Genomic DNA, 22,219 nt, shown 5'->3' on the forward strand with positions numbered 1-22,219 from the left:
AACTTTGCAAGGAAAAAGAGAGAACTGCTCACTAGTGTAGACTGAAAATTAGGTGGAGGCATCCAAGCACAGATGTCTTGGGACAATTTTCAAACAGGACACCTGGAGCAAGCAAGTGGTTTGAGAGGATGCTGGGAATGGTACTGAAGGGACTGAGCAAGGGTGGTTTCCAAGTCAGGAGCTGAAACTTACCCCTTGGGTCAAACTTGTTGGTCTTTAGGAGATTTGAAAGGACATATTCAGTTGGGCCATGTGTGTGCCATGTGAACCGTCTGTGCTATGTATGTGCTTCCCTGCACATTCCACTGCAGCCTGCAGGGATCAGGAACAAATTTCTCTCCCTTGTTCTAAACTCCGGCAGCTGAGCTCTTGGGTTATTTGACCCTCCTGCAGATTGCTGTGGTTGGAGGCAGAACACAGGGCACTGTGTTCTCAGGGATACTCAAGAAACTTAAGCATCCCTGCTAGGGCTGGGGTTTCGAACTAATTACTAGGCTTGGGCTTCAGGGAACTTCTCCAGGCCAGAGGGGCAGGAATGGGGTGTGGATGACAGAGCACACCCTAAACACATCTGAAAGTTTAACCCAGTCCCACAAAGATCAGTTGCTGGTGATTCTCTCCAGCCTCTGAGGTGCTCAGCAGCATTGATGGCTTGTACTGGGACGGGTGATTTCAGGCTTGACACTAACCAGAGCACTTTATTTCCAGCAGATGGGAGACATTAGGGACAGAGTTCAGCAAACACAGCCCAGGTTCCCAGCAGGGCAAGCTCCAATTCTGCCCTCAGTCAGTCCTTTATCCTTCTTGGTTGCCTCCATCCTGCACGACTGTATGTTTTCACAGAAGCACAGAATAGTTTGGGTTGGAAGAGACCTCAGAGCTCATCTCATTCCACCCCCCTGCCATAGGCAGGGACACCTTCCACTATCCCAGGTTGCTCCAAGCCCCGTCCAACCTGGCGTTGAACACTTCTAGGGATGCGCAGCCACAGCTTCTCTGGCCAACCTGGGCCAGGGCCTCACCACTCTCACAGCCAACAATTACTTCCCAATGTCCCATCTAACCCTGCCCTCTGGCAGTGGGAAGCCACTCCCACTTGTCCTGTCCCTCCAGGCCCTTGTCCTAAGTCGCTCTCCAGCTCTCTTGGGAGCCCCCATAGGCACTGGAAGAGGCTCTAAGGTCTCTATGGAGCCTTCTCCTCTCCAGGCTGAACAGCCTCAACTCTTTCAACCTGTCTTCATAGGATACAGACCTCTCAGCATGATTTTGGTCAGGGAAGTCCAAGGGGAAGCACAGCTCCAAGCTGGCCCACACCCAGTCAGAGCAGCACGAGCCAGCTCAGCCCTGACACTGCATGTTCCCAGCAGTGCTAATCCAATTAGAAAACAAACTTCCTTCCTTCATTACCGGGGCCTGTAGTATGTTAAACCAGCTCGCTGATTATGGAGAGCTTAGTGAGAGACTAGAGATCAGGCAATGAATGACAGGGCTGTTTCACTTGCCGGGAGGAGGGACAGAGAACAGAGGCAGCTGGGAGGACACGGGGCATTGCTGGGACAAGGGGATTGGGAATTGCTACAAACAAAGGCCTTTGGTCAATCTTCACGTTCCCAACAGGGTTAACCTCAAAGCCACATCAGATTGCTCAGGCCCTTGTCCCTGTTGGAGATTAGCATCCTCATGAATGGGGATCCCTGTCACCTCTCTAGCCCTGTTGGATGGCTGCCCTCACCCACCTCGCTCCCACACAACACTCACTTCAGTCACAGGATGGTAAAGGCAGCACTAAAATACCCTTATAAGAGAGATTAAATTCAACTTTTCTGGGGAGCTGCTGTTCAGCTCCCATCATCAAGGGTGCAATGCACCACCCAGACTTGGAGTCATCTATTTTTGGTGGTCAAGACAAAGGAAGGGGTTATTTACCTTTATTTGGCATTGGTGAGGCCACACCTGGATACTCTGTCCAGTTTTGGACCCCAGGTACATGGAGAGAGTCCTGGTGAGGATGGTCAAGGCCAGAGAACATATTGTACAAGGAAATGCTTCAGGAGTTTCACTTCTTTAGCCTGGAGAAGAGAGGGCTGAGGAGGGATGCAATTCCCACAGTGAAGATCAAGAGCTGCTTTGCTGAAGCACTTGGACACACAGCCCAGCTTGCAGAGCAGTTCTGGGGTCCATGACTGCTCTGGGGAGCTGCTGCAATGCACACAGTCTCACTCCTCTCATTCCTGTGCCTGGCACAGATACTCCTGGAATGGAGCCAGGCTGCCGGGGCAGGACTGTACTGTAAGGCTGTGAGCACGCTAATAGAGCCAGCACTGGCTGCCAGGCAGTTTGCTCCCTGCCACAGCTCCTCGAGGAAAAAGCCCCCCTCTACATGGAGAGGCTCTCCTGTGCCTCCACTGCCCAGCTGCACGGACATGAGAAGCCTCTGCTTACCCAGCCACAGAGAAGGCAGAGGATCCTCTGGGATGAGCTCCTCACTGGAGCCATCACGTCACAGCGGGGCTGGTAAAGGACACTCAAAACCTTTTAAGTGCAGCAAGGGCATCCAAGAGCATCTCTGAAGATTTCTGCATCTCCAGCCCTTCCTGCAGGCTCTGGGAGAAAAAACCCTCCTGCTGGAGTCACCTCTGTCCCTGCTGGACAAAATGCCTCACTGGGATGATGGAGGGAGGCAGCCAGGGCTGCCAGCAGCCAAGTGGGCTGTAAGGAGACACCAGGCGCCCAACCAGCTCGATCCGCTGCCTTTTAAGGAGTGGTAGCGGCTGAGGCATCCTGGAACAAGCCACCACAGCTCTGCAGGCTCTCAACCGCGGGGTGCACTCACAGACCACACTGGCCATGCCCGATGGTCCCCACAGCAGCTCCAAACTGTGAAGGACAAGCCAGGACAGCCATCCTCCAGCTACAAATCGAGCCTGGAATATCCCAGAGCCCTGGATTGTCAAGCGGGATTCCTGCTGCGGCTGCAGCACCCACTCACGCAAGGTCCCTGTGGTCTCATCCATCACCTCTGTCCCCCTCCAGCAACCAGCAGGGACAGCTTCTTCCTGGCAGCAGGCAGAGAGGAGGATGATGCTTTTTCACAAAGCCTTCATCAAGCCACTGCTAACTCACCCCACCGATGCCTGAGCAATTTGCAGCTGCCATCCCCATCCAGGGAGCAGAGAGGAAAGGGAATGTGCTGCTGGGGAGTAGCAGTGGGATAAAGCTTAGGCTGAAGCAAGGATGGAGGAAATGTATATTTGTGGGTACAGGAGCAACACCAGGAACAAGTTTAAAAGGCAAGGTATGCATGAAGCAGTAAAGAACACCAGATAGAGCTTCAGCCAGAAAAAAGAGGAGCAAGCTGGCCCAAAGACAAGGTGTCAGGAAGACAAAGAACAGGACTGGAATCAGTAAATACTCAGAGGAAGAGATCAGGAAATCTGTGAAATTCAGGGATTTTGCCTCAGACTTACAACAGGTGAAGGAAAACAAGGAGCCAAAAGATCCTGAAGAGCACCCCCTTCTATAGGGAGTAACAGGCATATCCAAAATTGGCTCATCACTGCCCATGAAGGGTCTCAAAGACATCGCAAGGACGTGACCACCCTTGTCCCCTGTGTCTCGGAGGAGTCAGCTGATTGCTTAGGCACAGAGGGTCTCAGTGCATGCAAAAGCACAGGAAAAATCACTTCACTTAGAGCTTTTGTGTAACAAAATGCCCCTCCCTGCCATTTTGCCACACAGTTGCCCCACTCGAGGTGGGATGCGGGCACAGTCCCCGTGGAGCAGGAGGTGACCATGCACCGCTTTATTAGGCAGTGGTGCTGCATGCGCAGCCCAGGCTGGTCTCTATTTACATTTGGCAAAGGATGGTATTGAGTACCGAGCACCTGTGCAGGCGAGGGCCAGCCTGCCCAGCCCCCTGCGCCTCGCTAGCCCCGGGCAGGCCCCGCTTGCCTCCACCAGCCTCCTCGCCCACAGCCCTTTTGTCTCTCATGGGCAGTGCCAGGCACCCTCACAGAGGCACCTCAGGCCTGCTACTGGATTATTTATCCCCGTATTCGCACACACTGCCCCCCTCCCCAGCGTCTCCCAGGCCCCAGCTCCAGTCCTTGTGTCCTGAGCTCTGCCTGGAGGCAGGCGCACGCAGCGGGCAGCCGGCGAGCCCCACTCAGCTCCTCGCACAGGGGGTCCCTCCGGTGCCATGCCAGTGGGCAAACCAGTGCACGGGAGCCCTCCGAGAGAGCAGGACGAGGGGTCCGGCTGCAGCAATCCCCCAACGGCACCGGCCGTGCCCAGCGAGCTGCTCGTGGGCTGACGGTCCGGAGCCCATCCTCGGCATGGCAGCGCTCGGCCCTGCGCATGGGCTGGTTTTGGGTACACCCGGCCTCGAGCCTGGCTCGTGGGGGGTGAGTACTATAGGGTACGGATTGCCACCGGGTAAAGCAAGGACATGTGCTCGGCCCCCTTGATGGGCAGCTTGCGGCTGGCGTAGTGATGGATGATCTCCGGCACGCTGTCGAAGGGCGGGCTGTGCTGACCCAGCACGTACTTGTTCTCCTGGGTCCGGGACAGTTTCATGTGCATGAAACCCTGGCTGCTCCTGCAAGGGCAGATCAAGGTAGGGTTAGGGGGTACAGCTGGCCCAAGCCTCCCCTCAGCTCCTGACCCCCTTACCTGAGACAGGCAGCGTGCCCCTGCAGCTGAGGGGGACACTGCTGGCTCCTGTCCCCATGCAGTGGGGTGTGTGGGATCCATGTGGGGGCAAGGACGGTGCCAAGGCTGGGGTAGGTGTGTGTGGGCAGGTAACTGAGGGCATCACCTGGGCAGGACCAACAGCAGCTCTCACTGCAGGCTGACACAGAGGTAGCAGCTTTCACCCTTTACATGTGGAAAAGTCCCTTTTGCAACTGCCCTGGCTCACACAGGACCCCTTCAGCTCACAGATCTCCAGCCTCACCGCGGCAAACCAGGATTTTCTCCTTCGGCCAGCAGCCGAAGGATTTTCTCCTTGCTCCCCCTCCCCACACCACTGCTGCAGGCTCCATAAAACCCGCTCAGCGTAGCGAGGCCATTTCCCGGCACAGCACGGGCACCGAGCCACACCAGGCTGTGCAGGCAGATCCTGCCATGAACGCTGATTCCAAGTGATGGGCTAATGGCCCTGTTGCTATTAATTTGCGTCTCCGAGGAGAGCCACAGCCTGTCTGCAGCGTCTGGAATGCACATTACAGCAAAATATTGATGACTTAAAAGCAGACAGGGCCTCATCAGCGATGCTGAGCTGCTTCCAGCACTGCACAGCCCGGCCCCATCCCCCCGACTGGAGATGGGCCGTAATGGACAGCCTGGCTGCATTAGCAGGATGGGTTTGCAATCCATTTAGAGACAGAAGCAAGGAGCCAGCTGTCCCAGGGGATGGCAGAGGGGACAGCCACAGCCCCCCATCAGGGGCCAAGGAAAAGTGATAGCCTGGCCACATCCTGTGTCCCCAGCCAGAGCACTGCCACACGGACCACGGAGAGGTGATGTCGGTTGTGTTTTGCCCAAATCGCTCCACAGGTCTTTGTCATGAGCTCAGGGATGTGGAAAGCACACCCCTGGAGAGAAGCGTGAGGGAACACTCTGCAAACCCCAGCAGACAGGGCAAGGGGCAAGTGCTGCTCCTGCCGAGCACCTTGGAGACATAAGGAAGGACCCCACCTTTGCAGCGTGGCCTCAGCCATTCTCATGGAGGCACAAGCCAGGAGGGAATCATCCTCCAAGCATCTGAGGCAATGACATAACCCTGTCCATGACAGGCAGCGTGGGGCTGCCTAGCCTGAACCAGCCAAGACTGTCACAGCAGGGTTAAGTCCTTCTGGCTGCCTGACCTGCTCCTGCTGCTCTCTCTTGTGCATATTTTTCTTTAAATCAGCACAAAAGAGCTTCAGGTCAGCATCAGGAGCTCTTTTCAGACCATCTCCTCAGCTGTGCCTCCTTACTCAAGGAAAAAAAAAGAAAAGTTGAAAAAAAAAATAGAGCTGCAGACAGCCAGCTTACAGCTATATAAAAAGCATCCCAGGGGATTTTCCTTGAACAGACTCTACAGAGAAAGGCAGTGGAGTAAAAATTCTGCTCCCGAGGCTGTGGGCAAGGACAGGCAATGCCCAAGTAGCTCCTGGATGGGCTGCAGTGTCCCCTGGGGAGGTGGCACATTGCTGCACAGCCAGTGCTAGCCACCTGAGAGGAGCATTTTGCCACAAGGCTAAGGATGGGTGGCAAGAAGTAAGCAAAAAACCACCAAGAAATGGGTGACTGGCCTGTGGAGAGGTGATGGAAAGCCACCTTTGGTGATGGAATATCACCTCCCAGGCTCTCCAACACACGTGCTGGCTAATGCCACTCACAAGGTGATGGTGACACCTCTCGCACCCTCAAATACAGCTCATCAACCAGAAGAAGCTGTTGCTCCAAAATGGCTCAAAATTAAAACATCAGTAAAAATTCTGACATAAAAAAAAGGAAAGGAGGGAGCTTTTCTGGAAAGGGTTGTTGGCTAATCTGAAAGCTCCGAGTGCAGAAGGAAGAAAGAATACTTTCAGTGGAACTTCTGCCCTGTTTCGGTGTGAAAGGCAGCAAAAAGAGTGAAACAAAAAAACGTGGAGAGAGACAGAGCAATCTAATTCACAGTTGTGCCAGTGGGAAATAAACAGGGAGGCCAAAACCCCTGGGGAACAATGCAGGTAAGAGAGACCACTGGGGAAACTCAAAGTATATTGAGAAAAGCACAGGGATTCGAGGCCTCTTGTTGGGCAGAGATGGCTGAAGTGCTCCATAAATACTTGTTTCCCATCTGGCAGAACAGAGCTAATATGGCTGTCCAGCAGAAGGGCAAGAAGGTATTTGCTCATCCATCATCATCTTCAGACAGTAACAGCTTTGATTTCATGGGTTTGCACTGCCCCAGGAGCCAGGAAAGAGCTGGATGAGGAGCTGCAGCAATGCTTCACGCAATTTTGGCATTCAGGGAACCTGGAAAACTTGGGGAAGATGTGAAGAACCCCCAGAAAACCCCAAGCAGAAGCCAAGCCATGCTGTGGGGATGGGGTATCCCTGCTGGCAAACCAGAGCAGGGAAAACCCCCTTCTCTACAATGAGGCTGAGCAATGGCTTCAATGAATCTGTGGGCTGGGGTGGCAGGGATGGGTACCCACATTTCCATCTACAGCAGGATCACACGAACTCTCTTTTCCCATGAAACTAAACTACAAAAAAAGGGGGAACAAGAAGGCAGAGCTGAAAGTGGTAACCAGACACATTCAAGTGAGCAGTGAGGCAGATCATTTGATCCATCTGAAGGATTACTAGCACTGCCAAGGAAGAGCAGTGGGCCTCCAGATCTCCAAGCCTTCCCAAGAGATGCTTTTGCCAGACACCAAAACAGAAGCCTGTGCCACACCACAGAAAAGTGTGGACTTCATGTTCCACCCATTTCTGACCACTTGTGGTCGAGAGTTACTCAGTCGGCATGGGCACAAGTTTACTCGGGGCACCAACCCACAGCACTGGGTCACCCCTACTGTGGGTCCACGACCCCCCAGCCCCTGCTCACTCACTTCAAGGAGAGGGAGAAGTCGTTCTTGCTGGTCTCGCTGTTGCGCACCAGGTAACTGGCCTCCTTGCACAGCCTCAGCAGCGTCTCCGCGTCCGTCCGGCTGATGGCCCCGTGGTACCAGCTGGAGCGGGGAGAGGGATCAGCTGTGCCAGGTACAGAGCAGACACCCTAGGAAGGGCTCTGCCCTGGGAAAGCAGCAATGCCAGCACTCCGGGGACAGAGCGGGATGGGGGGGCACCACCGGGGTTGGGGGACAAGGGGCAGAGACAAACAGGCAGAAATGTGGGGCCGGGGACGAAAGGAAGAAGCAGGTCTCCCCAAGGGCTCCTCATGGATCCACAGGGATCCATGAGGCAGGTGGAGGGGTCAGGCAGCCACTTGGGGCAGGCAGGACTCACCACTGGCTCTCCAGGGGTAGGGCAGGGTCAATCCTCTCCCCGACAAAGGGGCCGGGCTCAGCCATCAGCGTCTTCGTGCTCTTGAGGCTGCTGGGGCCGTGTCTGAGGGCAGCCCTGGCCTTCTCCTCCCTGCAGGGCGAGGTGCGGCCGTAGCCCAGCCCCTCCGACGGACCTGCAAGACAGACCCGTGTCACGGCTGGGGCAGGAACAGGCAGACAGGCCGGGTCCCAGCTTTCCCCCTGAGGGAAGAGCCAGAGACACTTTACATCACACTGGATTCCCTCATGCTGCCCCATCCACTTGTTCTAAGCAAGGGAAGGGCAGCTCTTGGGCTGCTACTCACTGCAGTGCCCAGGCTGGGTGCCCACCACACCAAGCCTGGGGCCAGGGTCTGAGCCCATGGAAAAATATTTCCAGGGAGGTCTCAAAAGCTCAGGAGGTTTTGCTAATGCAACCATAGATTCAGCAGCTGCGGCACAGAATTAAGTGAGATGCAGCAAGGAGAGGCTCCCCAATCTTGGGGGGAAAAATTAAGTTAAAAAAAAAAAGAGGAGGGGATAGATGGAGCTAAAGGGAGCAGACGGTTTGGAACCGATGGACACGTTTCTGCTGGCACAAGTAAAGCTGGGGTGAGAAAACAATTCCTTGAGGTGGGAAGGGGATATTTTGACTGCAGGTACCTCCCTGATGCAGCCATCTGCCTGGCACCAGCCCAGCCACGGCCCCTGCGCACCAGTGCCAGCAAGCACAAGGGACTGACCGAGCCGTGCCCTGGGGACCAGCCGCCCGCTGCCTGTTATTTCCACACAGGATGATTTCAGCATTAACAATATTGTTTCTCCCTCCTCACGAGAGTTCATTATTGCTCCCCGGCACCACCAGCCCCCTCGCACAAATTACTTATCGATCGGGCAGAGCTGCCTCGGTGTGGGGCTGCGGGGGGCTGATGCTGTAGCGGCACAGTCACACTGCAGGTGGCCGAGACCAGGAGCTGCAGCTCCCAGGACAACTGGGATGTCCCAGACTGGACAACTTCCCTCCTCACCATGCTTCCTGGCTGCTGGAGGGAGAGGTAAAAAATACCCCAAGAGGGATGTTTTCCTTTCTAGCAGGGCATCTAGCAGGGCATCTTCTAGGGTGGCTGTTTGGGCCCCACGCACGTGAGCAGGACTCCACCCCTCAGCTCTGCGAGGAGGGGAAGGCAGCCAAAAGCAAACCCAGTCAAAATCCTCTGCAGCTTAGCACGGCTTAAACCCCCCTGAGCAGCAGCTCAGGGAGGAGGTGGTGTCCAACATTAAGCCTTGACAAGCACTGCCTCTGCAGTGCTCTGGCTTTTCGCAGGCCACATTCACCCTCGTACATCACACCCTGGCTTCAATTTCAACTCATCACCTTAAAAAATTGGGGCAATCGTTAAAAAGTCAGACAATCAAACAGCCCAAGTGTTCGCTGGCGGCACAAAGTCATTGCGTTACAGGCTCAGAAGAAATGCATTGCACCTGTCAGAGGGAGGCAGAAGCATGTGCATGATTAAACAGGATATTAAAAACAAGCCCTTAGGAGGAAGAAGACATCCTTCAAGACGTTCAAGTCACCCCCAGACAGGGGAAGTAGAAAATGAGACAAAACTCTGGCAAGATAAACTTAACACAACAAAGCAAGGCAAGTCAGGGGAAAAAAAAAAGAGACTCTGTGTTGCTAAACTCAGGAAAAACGACAAACTGATGTGTTCATCAGGAGCAAGATGCACATCAGAGTGACTGTGGGGATAATAAATGACAGGGGAAGAGAAGAGGCTGCATAGCAAAGAGATTAATTTTTCTTGACACCTGCAGTCATTGCAGGAAGAGAATCAGGAAGTTCCCACCTGCCAAGACCTTTCTTGTTCAGGACTGATCTCAGCCTGCAGCATCCCTACAGATTAGGGAAATACCCAACACAGCCGTGGCAGAGCAGTCACTTCGCTCTGGAGTGTCCCTACTATCAGCAGCAAAATCAGCTGTCACCTGCAGCCTCATGCTCAAACCCACCTGGGAGGCAGCAAAAGCCACACTGGTTTTATTCTACAAAGCTCTGCAGAGATCTGGGTAACTGCAGATAAGGAAATCAGCCATCCGCACCTGGCACGTCGCAGTGCCCACCAGGACAGCGTTAGTGACGCATGGGCAGGCACGGCACGCTGCTGCTGCAGAGGAACGGCACGCCTCGTGTCCCAGCTCCCCCCGGTAACAACCCCGTCGTGCCTTTCAGCACACTGCCCCCACCTAATGCTCTTGGCAAAATCCTAATCTACCACAGCATAAGAGCGAGGTCCTTAAAATATTAATAAAGGGTTAAAAGGCAAGCAGCAATATTTGGCTTTCATAAGCGAGACTGCTGGCAGTGTCCAAGGGGGATTTGCCTAGGGGCTCTGTGCTCGGCACACACAAAAAAGCCTTCACAACAAGGCAAACCTGAGATGACAAAGTGTACCTGGGAGATTTGGCTGCTCAGGATAGCAAAAGCGAGAGCGGAGAATCCAGAGGGACCTCCTGCCACTGAGCAGCAAGGTAATAAAACAGCAGAGGAAACAGAGCAGCGCTAAATGATGAAGAGGGAAAAAAACAGCCCCAACTTCAGTGCGCTGGGACCTGAATTAGCTGCTAGCACACCTGTAAGGGACCTGGGCATTATGAGTTGCAAGAAAACATCAGCTAAATGCTCAGAACAGTTGTCGAGACAACCATAAAGGCAGCCATCAAACATTGCGAATTTGGAGGCAAAGAGGGGAGAACAAAAGAGACGGTACTAACTCTGCCACCAAATAATCTCCTGCTGCAAGCAAAGAGGCACAGTAAAGCTGGAGAAGGTGCAGGAGAGGCGAGGACAAATGTCTGGTGTCCAGCACAGGACAACTGAAGGGGCCAGGAGGGGCTGGGGGAGGTCAGAGGAGGAGGGTGGGTGTCTGGCAGTGCCCTGGGCAAGCCCTGAGGCGTGGCAGCGAGGCAGGGTCACAGCAAGTGCCAGCGTAGCCCCCCCGGACACCCCCCTGTCACGCAAGACCCACCATTGGCGTCTTCATAGCTGTGCTGGCCGTGCTGCGGAGGGACGGGGGCACCGGCCTCGCCATCCGGGGGGCTTTCACCGCTGTCCAGCTGTCCCACCGGCGGGGGCCATGGCAGGTCTTTAATGACCTTGATTTCAACTGGATTGGGGGCAGGAGGGGGCGGGGGTGAGAAAGAGAGAGAAAGAGAAAGAGAAAGAGAGAAAGAAAGGGCTTAGAAAAAACCATCAGCAACACCAGAGGGCCCATGGAGAAAGAGAGCAGTTGTTGGGGGAAAGACTTGAGGACTAAATTCCCAGGAGCCTCATGTTAGCTTGGCCGTCTCATCCCCTTCACAGCACCAAGTCGGAACAGGCCTGAGGCAGGGCACATTCCTGATGGAGAGACCCTGCTCCTCCATCAGCTTTTCCAGCCAATCCTCTCTGGGGTGTGGGGGAGGCTGTGATCACCCCGTTACACATACATGTCCCTCAGAGGGACCTTGGCCAAACATCCCATTGCCATCTGTCCTGCCCATGCATTCATCTTGCCCTGGGGGCTTCCCAGCCACCTACAGGATCCACATTTCCCTGCCAGGCACCAATGGGTTGCAGTCTTGTTCCGGTACCAAATGTCCACCAGCAGAGGTCCCAGGGGTCCCCCCAAAGGGGGAATGGGTCAGCAGAGAGATTTTGGCATCACAGGAGGGGAAAAATATCCTCCAAGATACAGCAGGACCTGCTCTGGCTTCAGGAAAAAACAGGCAGCAGGTCCCAACATGGCCTAGGGCATGGAAACCTGATTCCCTCGGGACTCAGAGCAAGGCCTGAAGCGCCCTGGGCAGTGCTCATGTGCATCCACATGTGAGCCAGACCTGAGAACACACCGCTTCCACCCAGGGACATGGAGCAAGGTGGCTCATCTGGCCAGATCTAGAGCATAGACACCTCAGCACAAACCCAGCCCAGCAGGGCACCATGTTCTGTGATGGAGCCCAACAAGCCGAATCCTTGGCACAGTGACCCCAGGAACAAGTAGACACTGTGCCATTGAACCCAGAACACACATCTCCAGCTTGCAGTGCTCAAACCCAAAAGGTGAACCACTCCTCGAGCCCAAATCTCCACATCTCTCTCTGCCAGCATCTCCACACAGCGCTGCCAGTCCGAGCGCCCTGCACGCCAGCTGCAGCAGACACACAATGCTGCAATTAAAATGCATCCTAGATAAGAGCGTGGCAATTAGCCAGCACCGGTGGAGGAGCCAGCACTAATGCACAGCATGGATTTCCTCATTACCAAACACAAACACAATCGATCCCGCAGCACGGATAAATAGGTCAGGGAGGCTGGACAAAGCCTGGCCGAAGGCTCCTTGGGGATGATCCCGCTCCCAAGAAGGAGGGATCTGCTTGAGCCCAGGGCCGAGCCTCTCCCCTGCAATCCAAGGTTGGGGGTGTTAACTTGCACCAGAGGCTGTGATCAGTCAGGGCAGGGAAGAGGCAAAGGGAGCCAAGGCAGTCCTATCCATCACTCTGCCCAGCCTGGCTCCCTGCTCAGAGAAACAGCTTCTGCAAGTGCACAAGCACTCTCTGGGCCACAGAAATACAGACGCCAACACTACTGATCCCCAGAAGATGAAGGAACCCCAAGAATCCAGCTTCACAAAAAGTGCTGGTTGCTTTATGGCTGCTCCCATCACTCACCTGCGAAGGCTTTGGAGATCCGCTCCTTCTTCCACTCCCAGGGCTGGTCATACTCCTCTGGTGGCCGCTCGTCGTCCTCGGGCAGCCGGGACTCCCTGGGCCTGGGGCAGGCCGGGCGCTCACTGTCCATGTCCAGCACAGGCTCGTAGGGAGTGTCGTAGAGGTGCAGCGGCCGGGCAGGAGCCTCCCGTAAGCCCTTCTGGCGGATCTCTGGCAGTAGAAGAGGGAAAAGACTATGAGCTTTCTGTTCAACACAGCCTGGCCACAGTCCCTGAAGCCCAGCTAAATGACAGGGCTCAATGTCACCCAGAGGTGAAATGGGATAGGGAGTGCCAGTGATAGACAAGACCCCCCCCAAACCTTCAGCAAGCACCTGCCAAAAGCAGGGGAGCTGTTGGGCAGCCAGGGCCTGAGCAGTTCACAGTACTAAGATCTCCATAGTACATCATCATTCTAACCCCTGGGCAGCCCTGCAAAGCAGGATCCATGGGGACAGAGCATCCCAGAGCCTGATTTCCTGCAAGCAGCTAGGTTGGGTTTCTCCCCTGGACACCCAGGGGAGTGTGGCTGGTTTAATAAAACACCCTTCCCTCATGCAAAACAAAGTCTCTTCCACAGGCACAAGCAGCCTTTCCACTGCTTGCTGATTTTTCCAAGAAATACAATGGTCTACTCCAAAAAGCCACATGAGCTTTCCAGAAACCACTTGCTCCAGGAAAACCACAGAGCTGCAAAGCAGAGCCAGAGCCTGTGCTTGAGCAGAGCCTGGAACACATGAGCCAGCATGGTGATCCTGAGCACTGCCTTCAGGAGCACATGCTCCCACCTCACTGCCTTCCCAGCCCCAAACAGGCCCACTGGGGACCCTGCTGTTGCGGCAGACACAGCATGCTCTGGCCCAGTCCTAACAGAATTAAATAGCTCCCATATCCATCTTAGTTTTAAGCTAGATGCATGGAATGTCAGGTCTCTCCTGGCTCAGCCTGGCAAGTGGGGTCTCAGGGGGCAGCATCGCAGGGAGAGAGAGATGTGCCTGTGTGGCCCAGGCAGCCTTTGAGTGCTCTGGCTCTGTCAAACCCAATGCACATGGATAAAAATGGGAAAATCTGCCTACAAAGTAGCTGTTCCCCATCACAGTGATCGCCCAGGTTTGCCTTATCTGGGAGACCTGGTGCTGTCACAGGCTGCAAGGAACAGAGTACAGTGACAACTAAACTGAGGGAGTTTGCACGACCAAAGAGAGGTGCAAAGAGCGGCCCTTGCATGGAGCCTTCCACCTTACCAGCCATCATCTTCTGGGCTTCATATGGCTCCATATATCCATCATTCTCAGTCACCTTCTCCAGCCCTGTCTGGCTACCTGCCACCTGCGCCGCATCGAAGGGATCTGCGTAGTCCTCCAGGACAGCCAGCTGGAAAAGGGGAAGGGTAGGAGAAAGGTTAGGGCAGTCCCTGCCTTTTCTGGGGGGGGGGGAGGGAGCTCACCATGAGCTCTGCTAGCAGCAGCCAGAGTGGCTGCCAGGAGCCCAAACCTGCATCATGGCAGCCCCCAGAGCAGGTGCTGGCAGCTGACAGCTTTCCAGGCACCGGCACTCGGCCATGGAAATGCTCCAGCCTTTGTCCCAAAAGCTGGGATGGAGCCAAGCAGAGCAGAAGGCGGCCTGGCCCCCTCCCTCACGATGGGGCTCAGCACTCACAGTGCCCACGAAGACACCCGGCTGGGTCCCGGTGTGGCACAGGGCTGCTGGCAGGGCCGTACCCCCACAGCACACAGATCTCTCCGTGCACACAGCCACGTTTCCTCTCCCAAGGTGGAGCAGGGGCACAGATCCCAGAACAGGGGCGTCAGCTGGCACTGGCACGACTGGGAACTCACCGGTTGTTTTCCAGGGTGCCTGTGGGCATGTTTGAAGAGGTTTTCTGACAAAAGGGCTAAGAACAGCTTATAGCTTCCTCTCCGCTCCTTCCCAGGCCCCTGCACCATCCCCAGATGCGCCCCAAATAACACAAGACAGGGCTTTCCTCTGGAAAGCAGGACCAGGAGCCTCTCAAGTGCCATATCACAGGGATGGCACAGAATTCCCAAGGTCTGCACTTTCTAGTGGAAAGGAGACAATCCTGCAGTAGGACATGCAGTACGTCCCACAGCTCAATCCCTTCCAGCACTGGAGCCACATGTCTGCTCCAGTATCTCAGCAGCTTGCCGGCCAGGGCACCCCATCACATGATGCTGCAGTCCACAAGAAGCCTGGAGCTGTACATCCCACCTCCAGCCCCAAAGCCTGCTCCCAAGATGGGGCCAGGCAATACTTCCAACAGCATCCAAGTGCACCCAAGCACCTTGTCCACTCGGATGCAAAGCCCCAGCCTTTGTTACCACAACACAGGCTATGCAGATGTCTCACAGTAACAATCAATGTCCCAAACTGGCCTGGCGGCTGGTGGGATTACCACTTGGTGCCAGGCTCCATCCTCACTGCCATGCTGCCCCTGCTCCTGGACAGCCTTGGAGATCAAGGCTGCTCACACATTCCTCTGCAGCTCCAATAATCGGCTTAAAACAAAACACTTCTCCCTCCTTCCTGTGCAAAACGCCCAACAATAGCCTGTAGCAGCAAAACCCAGCAGGAAAAGGGAACAGGAACTGGAGCTGTAAACACCTCCATGCAGCCCCGAGCCTTCACATCCCTATGAGCTACAGGAGGAACATGGTTCTCTGTGCCCGGCTCACCACCTCCTCCCTAAACATCCCAGTTCCCTGGGCAGCCAATGCAGTGGGGACCTGAGTCAGCCCTCCAAATCTGGTCCCTCCATACCAGGGCACGAGCAAGCAGATCATCCCCAGAGCACACCTCGCCAGCCACAGGGCTCACAGCCACCCCGGGCAAGCAGAAAGGGGGGGCAGCAGATGCTCTCACCTCTTGGCAAGGCAGCAGCAGGACAGACAGCTGCTAGGGGCACCAGCTCTACCCGAGCCGCAGCCTGGTGCCAGCGAGGCACCAGGCCCCTGGCTTTGCAATCTGCTCTCACCTTCATCATCCAAGGGACGACGTGGCATCGCTCAGGCCCTGCCAAGCACCAGGGACACCAAGGGGCAACACCAAGCCCAGGGGGCTGCAGCCCTTTGCTTGTTACCACCAGGGCAAAGCCCCCCCAGGGAAATGCAAGCTGCTGGTGACTTTTGCAGCTGCTTGGTCACCAGGACCTGGTTCCCACCTGCTGCCTGTGAGATCCCAAGGGCAGATCAGCAGTGCTGTTCCAAACACCTGGGAGATCCCATGGGCTGCTCCCACGCCTCAAAAGCTGCAAAGAGGTTCTCGCTGCACCACATCTGTGGAGCACAGTCCAGTGCCAGTGACAGTACCTTCACACAGATGCTCGTGTCAAGTGAGCTCATGTAGCGAGCCCCAGCCTCCTTACACACACAAATCCCCTAAAATGGCTCAATAGGCAAGGCAGGCAAACAGGCAGGACCATGCCCAACACTCACCCTTTGCAGAGAGCTCTCATGGCTTCGAGCATGCTGGGGGCTGTGAAATGCGATTTGTTGACCCTTCTGGGCTCAAAAAGGGGTTAGCTGTCCATTCCTCCAGCCCCAAGCCCAACCTGCCCACATTCAAACCTGCCATGAACCCCGTGTTCCTAGATGCATTTTGCTAGACCTGGCTGGCTGCCGGTGCCAGTCCTGGACCCTCTCTCTGCCCCATACACACAGAGCAGCTTCAGGGAAGACAAGCCTGAGAGGCTCCCCTGCTTGCAGTAGTTGCTCTGTCAGAGAATCATTAAGGTTGGAAAAGTCCTCCAAGATCATCAAGCCCAACCTTATTTCCAAGCATATTCCTTCAGCATTTGGGTCTGGCTTCTCAGAAGAGGAACACATAAGCTTCAGCTAGCTCACAGAGTGGCCCCCACTCAGATGCCTCCAGGTCTAGAAAGCAGAAGATGGTAGAGAATCCTAACAGGTCTCTGTCAAGACCCCTAAAACTGGATATTTTGCTCACAGAGGAGTGCAGAGGCACTCAGAGAGACTATACAGGCTCTGCAGGCAGAGGATGTGGTTTGCTGGGCTTAGGTTGGACCCAGAGCAAATGGCTCACTGCCTCAAGGATGCCACTTCATAGGAGTGAGGTCTCCCAACTGTAGCATGCTGAGAACATAAACCCACCTGTTTTTTAAATGGTCAGATATTACAGCAAAAAGCCACAGAAAAGGTGGGGAGGCAATTCCTGTCTCCAGGAGCATCACAACCTTGGTATGCACAAGCAAGCACACAAGAACTGCTACCGTGAGCCCCAAGGCTGAGGGGTTGGAGGCTCCAGCCAGTGCCAGGAACGAGGTAAACAGCAGGGATCACACCATTGCTGGGTGCATCCTAATGCCCTTGCACGTGGAGCCGAATTAGGGTTGCCCAGGAAACTGCATCTCTGACATTTCCTAAGCATGCACGGCTCTCAGCAGCAGCCATAGGACACACAGCTGCTCCCCAGTGCAGGAGAAGGCCACAGCTGCTGGCAGGGCAGCTCCCAGGGTGCCCCAGGCTCCTCCACTTCGGACAAAGGCCAGGCATTTCCATGCTTTGCTCGTGCTCCATGTCACAAAGGATGCTGCTGACCACCTGCTGATCCTAGCGCCTGGGTACGGAGGCATCGCCTGCTCATACACAGCACAAGCTCTGTGAGATTGGAAATAATTTGGGTGCAAAGCAAAAGCCCGACTGCAAAGCCACCACCCCAGGGCAGCTCTTGGTGCAGACTAGTCCTTCAGGGAGCAGCTGGGCACTGCTGGCATCTGGACACACATCCTGCTTGAGCATAGGAGTGTTTTTCAAACCATGTGTTATCTGCCATAGAGTGTTATCTGCCCAGAGCGCTATCTGCCATGGCAATGCACATCCAGATCCCTGCTGCAGTTCTGAGGCTAGTCTCACTCTATTATTTATGCCAACAATAAGAAAAAAAAAGAAAATCAAAGGAAAATTAAGGTGAATAACCAGATCATCACTGGGCTCTGGCAAATGGCTGCAGTAAAAACGCTGCCCACCAGTGAAGGCAACAGACCACAGCTCTCCAAGAGCATTCACAGTTCAGACACCGAGATCCCAGGGCAGAGCTGGGGCTCTTCACCCCATCTTGCCTAGAAACATTCTACCTGCCCCCACAAGATGCTCCACTCTATAAAGAGGTTCCCAGAGAGTATCTTGGGAGATCCTTCACTTTAAAAACAAGTTTCTTGCCCTGGACATAAAGCGCATTTGGGGTCCCCTCAGGAGATTGCTGGGTTTAACCAAATTCAGTTCATTCTATCAGGTGCAAAATTCCCCCAGTTTTACACACCTGGCAGCTTGGCTTTCGGTAGGTGCTGAAGCCAAACCCAAAAGTAAACAGAGCACTATCTCCAAGAAGGGTCTGGTCCGCAGCCCACGGGGCATGGCTGGGCCAGGCAGGGAGCCCACGGCTGCACTCGTGGCACGGGAGGAGGGAGCAGGGGGTGGACAGCACTGGCATCGCGTAAGATGACTCAGTTCAAGGAGGCTCTCACAGGAAAGACACACGCCCAGGAGCTTCCTGGCCGGCCGTTCCCACACCCTACGGCACTGACCCTGCGCTCACAGCAAGAACGGCAGCAACCGGTCCTGGCGGGCACAGGACAGAGATGTCCCCAGGCAGATCCTCAACACCATCCTCAAGCACGCTGTGCCCGAGGTTCAGGTGTCCACATGCAAGAAGGTCCCTCCTCGCACCTTTCCCCACAGCACCCCAGTGCTCCTTGTGCCCAATCCAAACAGGCAGAGAAGACACCTTCAGGTCATCCACCTGGCTCAGGTGAACCACACAGGGCCAGTCCGTTGTCCACTCTGTGGGGAAGGGCCTGGCAGACCAAGCAGATGGAGAAGGATCTGTGCTGGTCCCCACCATGCCCAGCAGGGTTTGGAGAGCAGTAGGAGCCATTGCAGAGCTCACTCTAACGTGTCCCCACAAGATGCTGCAGATCCCACACAAGGTGGAAAGATGTGCCGGCTCATGCTACAGCAGTGAAGCATCGTGCAGCCCAGGCAGGAAGGATGCCACTGCCAAGATGTTCCTGCCCTGTCTTCCATTCTCCTGAAGGGTCACGCCAGCTATAGCGGGCACAGGGCTCCCAGGGAACATGGTCAGCCCCCAGCCTCAACCCAGTGCCCATACTGCAAACCACACAGCCTCAGCCAAACCACTAAACCAGGAAATGGTGGCTGCTCCTTCCACTTCTGTCCATCATCATCATCCCCACTCAGGAGGACTGCACATTTTATTAGAGTGATTTTCACCATCAATCATTAACAAAAACCCTCTCTGCTCCAGCAGCCTCGCCTGTACCCAGAATTATACTTCTCCTTCATCTCCAGCCTCGCCACAACCCAAAGCTCACATCTGTGGGTCTGGAGTCCCAGTCCCTGCAGCAGGCAGGGAACAGTGCCCACCGCCTCTTCCTTAGGCGTGGGAGCACTGATCCCCCTGCACAACCATCATCTCAGCAGAGGCTCCAGCCCAGCCCCAGCATCCCTTCCCTGCTCCAGAACACCTTGAAATCACCAAAAGCAAGGGTCACAAGCAGCAGTAACCCTCCAGCAGGCACCTCCATCCTCCTGCACCACCTCCAGGAAGAGCCGCCATGACGTTGGAGCAGCTGGGGAACCCTCCCACCACTCAGCCCAGCACCAAGGCCAGCAGATGGGAGCTGCAACGGGCATATCAGCCCAACAGAGATGCTCCACGTGGTGGATGCTCCCTGGATCCTCCAGGGGAACTATTTTAATGGAGAGCTGCATTGGAGCTATTTTAATGGAGAGCACTATCAGCGCTCCAGCTTCACCCAGCCTCTGGAGTTCTGCCTGGATGTCCATCACATACCAGGAAACCTCTTCCCCAGAGAGGCACGAGGGAGATCAGCAGTAATCTAATCACCATCTATCTTGGACAAGATCAAGGATCTTCTTCAGCCCAGCGCTGTTAGCAGGGTTTCCCCAAATGTATCCCCGCTTCTGAGTTTTCTCTAAACTTTCTAGATTCTGCCCAGCCTTCAGATGCCCAAACAGCCTGGCTGTACCTGTCAGCAGTCCCTGCTTCCCGCAGCTCCTGCTCACCCCTTTGCATATTACAGCCTGAGTCCTTCCTATGACAACCACCCGCTCCTGCTCCCTCTGATCCTGCAATGCCTGTTCCAAAGGAAAAACCATTCCAAGTCAGCAAACCACAGCACCACAGTGGCACCTCAGGTCCCTGCTGCCAGAGCCTCCCCCTCCTCTGCTGCCCACTGCAACCAGTTTACACAGCTCAAAAGGGGGGCTCTGCTGGGCCCCTCTGGAAACCTCAAAAAAGCAATCAGTCAGCACGAGCAACTTCCAGAGATCCACCAGCAACAAGTTCTTCTATCTGCTTAAAACACTCCCGAGCAGATTTTGCTTGGTGCTCATTTCACCAGGGCCACGGATGGGATCACTGACTGTATCCACCATTCCCTCCGCCAGCCAGCCAGATCTGCAATCCCGTCGAGTTCGCCTGACAAGCCCCGTCTTGCAGGCGGCAGCGCTAGCGGGCACTAATTACCCCTCCTGCCTTTATTTGCGCAGTCCCCGCATCAGCCTCTCCGCCAAGGGAGAGAGGTTCGGCACCAACGGCCGCAGCCCCGGCTGGGTTTATCCTCCACCAGGTCCTTGTGCCACTAACAGCCCGCCTCCCCACGGGGGTCTTCTCCCAGTCTCTTGCCTCTCACCGGGGATGTTTCTCGCCTCCTTGCCAGCGCCGGGAGCGCCAGGCTCTGCTCTCGCCCCGGAGCAGCCGGCGGAGAGGCGGCAGACAAAGAGGCGCTGAGGCTCCCTGACAAAGCAGCTCGGCAGCTCAGAGGGCTCGGCCGCCGCCGCTGGCACGGGCACGCCGGGCACGGGGGCACAGGGAGACCCGCGCCGCCGGGCACGGAGCGCTGGGAGGCCCAGGAGCATCGGCCCCAGCATCGGAGGCCACCGCAGATGGTCCTGTGCCGCTCGGGGCCTTTCCAGGCTGGAAGGTCTTCACCTCCGTAGAGCACCAAGCACTTGGCTGCAAAGAAACGGCACGAGGAGAGGGCGAAGGTGGCCGACAACTCCGCGCTCTCGCCCCTCGGCGAGCGCGCTTCCTGATGGGGCTCCCACCTGCCTCCCGAGGGAGCCGCAGGAGGACCCGGGGCCGTCCCCGTCCCCGCTGACGTGTGCCCGGCATGTCTGTGCTGCCGGGCCACGGGGGGACCCGGCACGGGAGCCCCGCGGAGCCTGGCCGTGACCCCCCCCCCCCGCCTCTGGTACTCGAGGATCCTAACCCTGCTCCTTACTGTGGGTGCCAGGGGTCTGGCAGGACCACCGAGGGCATCTCCGTGACCGGGGCGCTCCACCTGCCCCGGGGGTCCTGCTCGGCTCCTCACGGCGGGGTCACCCAGGGCATCCCCCGTGCCAGCACACCGCGGGGAGGGCGGCGGGGCGCCCATGCCCGGTCACTCACCTCCTGCGGCGGCTCGTCGGGCGGCTCGGGGCCGGCCGGGGGTGAGCTGGGGGCGGCGGGCACCAGCGGCGGCGGCGGGGGGCTGGCGGGCACCTTCTCCACCGCCTCCACCTTGATGAGCCGGTGCTTGGGCGAGACGTAGCGGGGCCCGTCGGGGGCGGCGGCGGCGGGTGGCGGGCCGCTGTAGGGGTCCTCGAAGTCGCGCTCCTTCTGCAGCCGGTAGGCCGCCACGATGTCGGGCTGGGCGGCGGCCAGCGGCTCGGCCGCGCCCCCGGGCGGCGGGGGCGGCTGCGGCGGCGGCCCGGCGCGGTAGTCGGGCTTGGGCGGCGCGGGGGGCGCGGGCCGGGCGCTGCGGAAGCCCAGGTGCTCGCGGAGCCAGCGGGCCATGGTGCCCACGCACTGCGGGGCCCCGCCGGCCCCCGCCCCGCCGCCGCCGCCGCGCTCCGAGCCGGCCGCTCCGCTCAGCAGCATCGGCGCCGGCGGACTGAGCGCGGCGGCGGGGCCGGGGGGGCCGCGGGGGAGGCGGCCGGGGGAGGCGGCCAGTGCCACCTGCCGGAGCGCCGGGTGCGGGGCCTCCCCCGCCCCGCCCGCGCCGCGGCCCCGCGCCCGCTCCCCCCGGCACGGACCGGCGCGGCCCTGAACGCGGCCCGGCCTCCCCGGCCCGCCTCCCCCGGGGCCCGCCCCGCTCCCCGCCGCCTTCCGCCGCGCCCGGCCCGCGCCGGCTCGGCCCTCCCCGCCGCTCCGGGCCGCCCCCCGCGCTCTCGGCTCCCTCAGCGCGGCCTCGGGCGCGATCCGGCCCCGGCGCTGCCCCCCAGACACCCCGGGGCATCCCCCGGCGCCGGGAGAAGGGACACCGGGGAGGCGGCCGGCGAGGTAGAGGCGACAGAGGGTCCCTCGTGGAATCACAGTGTGCCCTGAGCTGGAAGGGACCCACGAGGGTTATCGAGTCCAACTCCGCGGTGCAAACCCGCTGCCTGGGAGGTGTTGGTGGGACCA

At 57.0% G+C, this 22,219-nt stretch overlaps 1 protein-coding gene across 1 annotated transcript; it reads right to left on the reverse strand.

Annotated features, from left to right (window-relative positions):
- Window positions 1-1,911: 1,911 nt before the first annotated feature.
- Window positions 1,912-21,832, reverse strand: SHF (Src homology 2 domain containing F). Its single transcript, XM_027741800.2, has 7 exons — window positions 21,224-21,832; window positions 13,999-14,128; window positions 12,717-12,926; window positions 11,036-11,173; window positions 7,990-8,161; window positions 7,593-7,712; window positions 1,912-4,597 (listed from the first exon to the last, which is right to left on the reverse strand). Exons 1-7 carry the CDS (start codon window positions 21,692-21,694, stop codon window positions 4,411-4,413), a joined length of 1,428 nt encoding a protein of 475 aa, XP_027597601.1. The 5' UTR covers window positions 21,695-21,832; the 3' UTR covers window positions 1,912-4,410.
- Window positions 21,833-22,219: the final 387 nt, after the last annotated feature.

Source organism: Pipra filicauda, unplaced genomic scaffold (genome assembly GCF_003945595.2).
Source record: "Pipra filicauda isolate LSUMZ 115617 unplaced genomic scaffold, ASM394559v2 scaffold7_size6619720_pilon, whole genome shotgun sequence".
NCBI classification, from domain to species: domain Eukaryota; kingdom Metazoa; phylum Chordata; class Aves; order Passeriformes; family Pipridae; genus Pipra; species Pipra filicauda.

What these genes read in the sequence shown, in the direction of transcription:
- SHF (XM_027741800.2), bottom strand. Translation starts at nt 21,694, where the DNA reads ATGCTGCTGAGCGGAGCGGCCGGCTCGGAGCGCGGCGGCGGCGGCGGG. An exon ending in CAGCTATGAAGACGCCAATG is followed by an intron (nt 8,162 to 11,035) that starts GTGGGTCTTGCG and finishes TCTGTCTTGCAG; the next exon opens with GTCCGTCGGAGGGGCTGGGC. An exon ending in CTACCCCTGGAGAGCCAGTG is followed by an intron (nt 7,713 to 7,989) that starts GTGAGTCCTGCC and finishes TCCCCGCTCCAG; the next exon opens with CTGGTACCACGGGGCCATCA.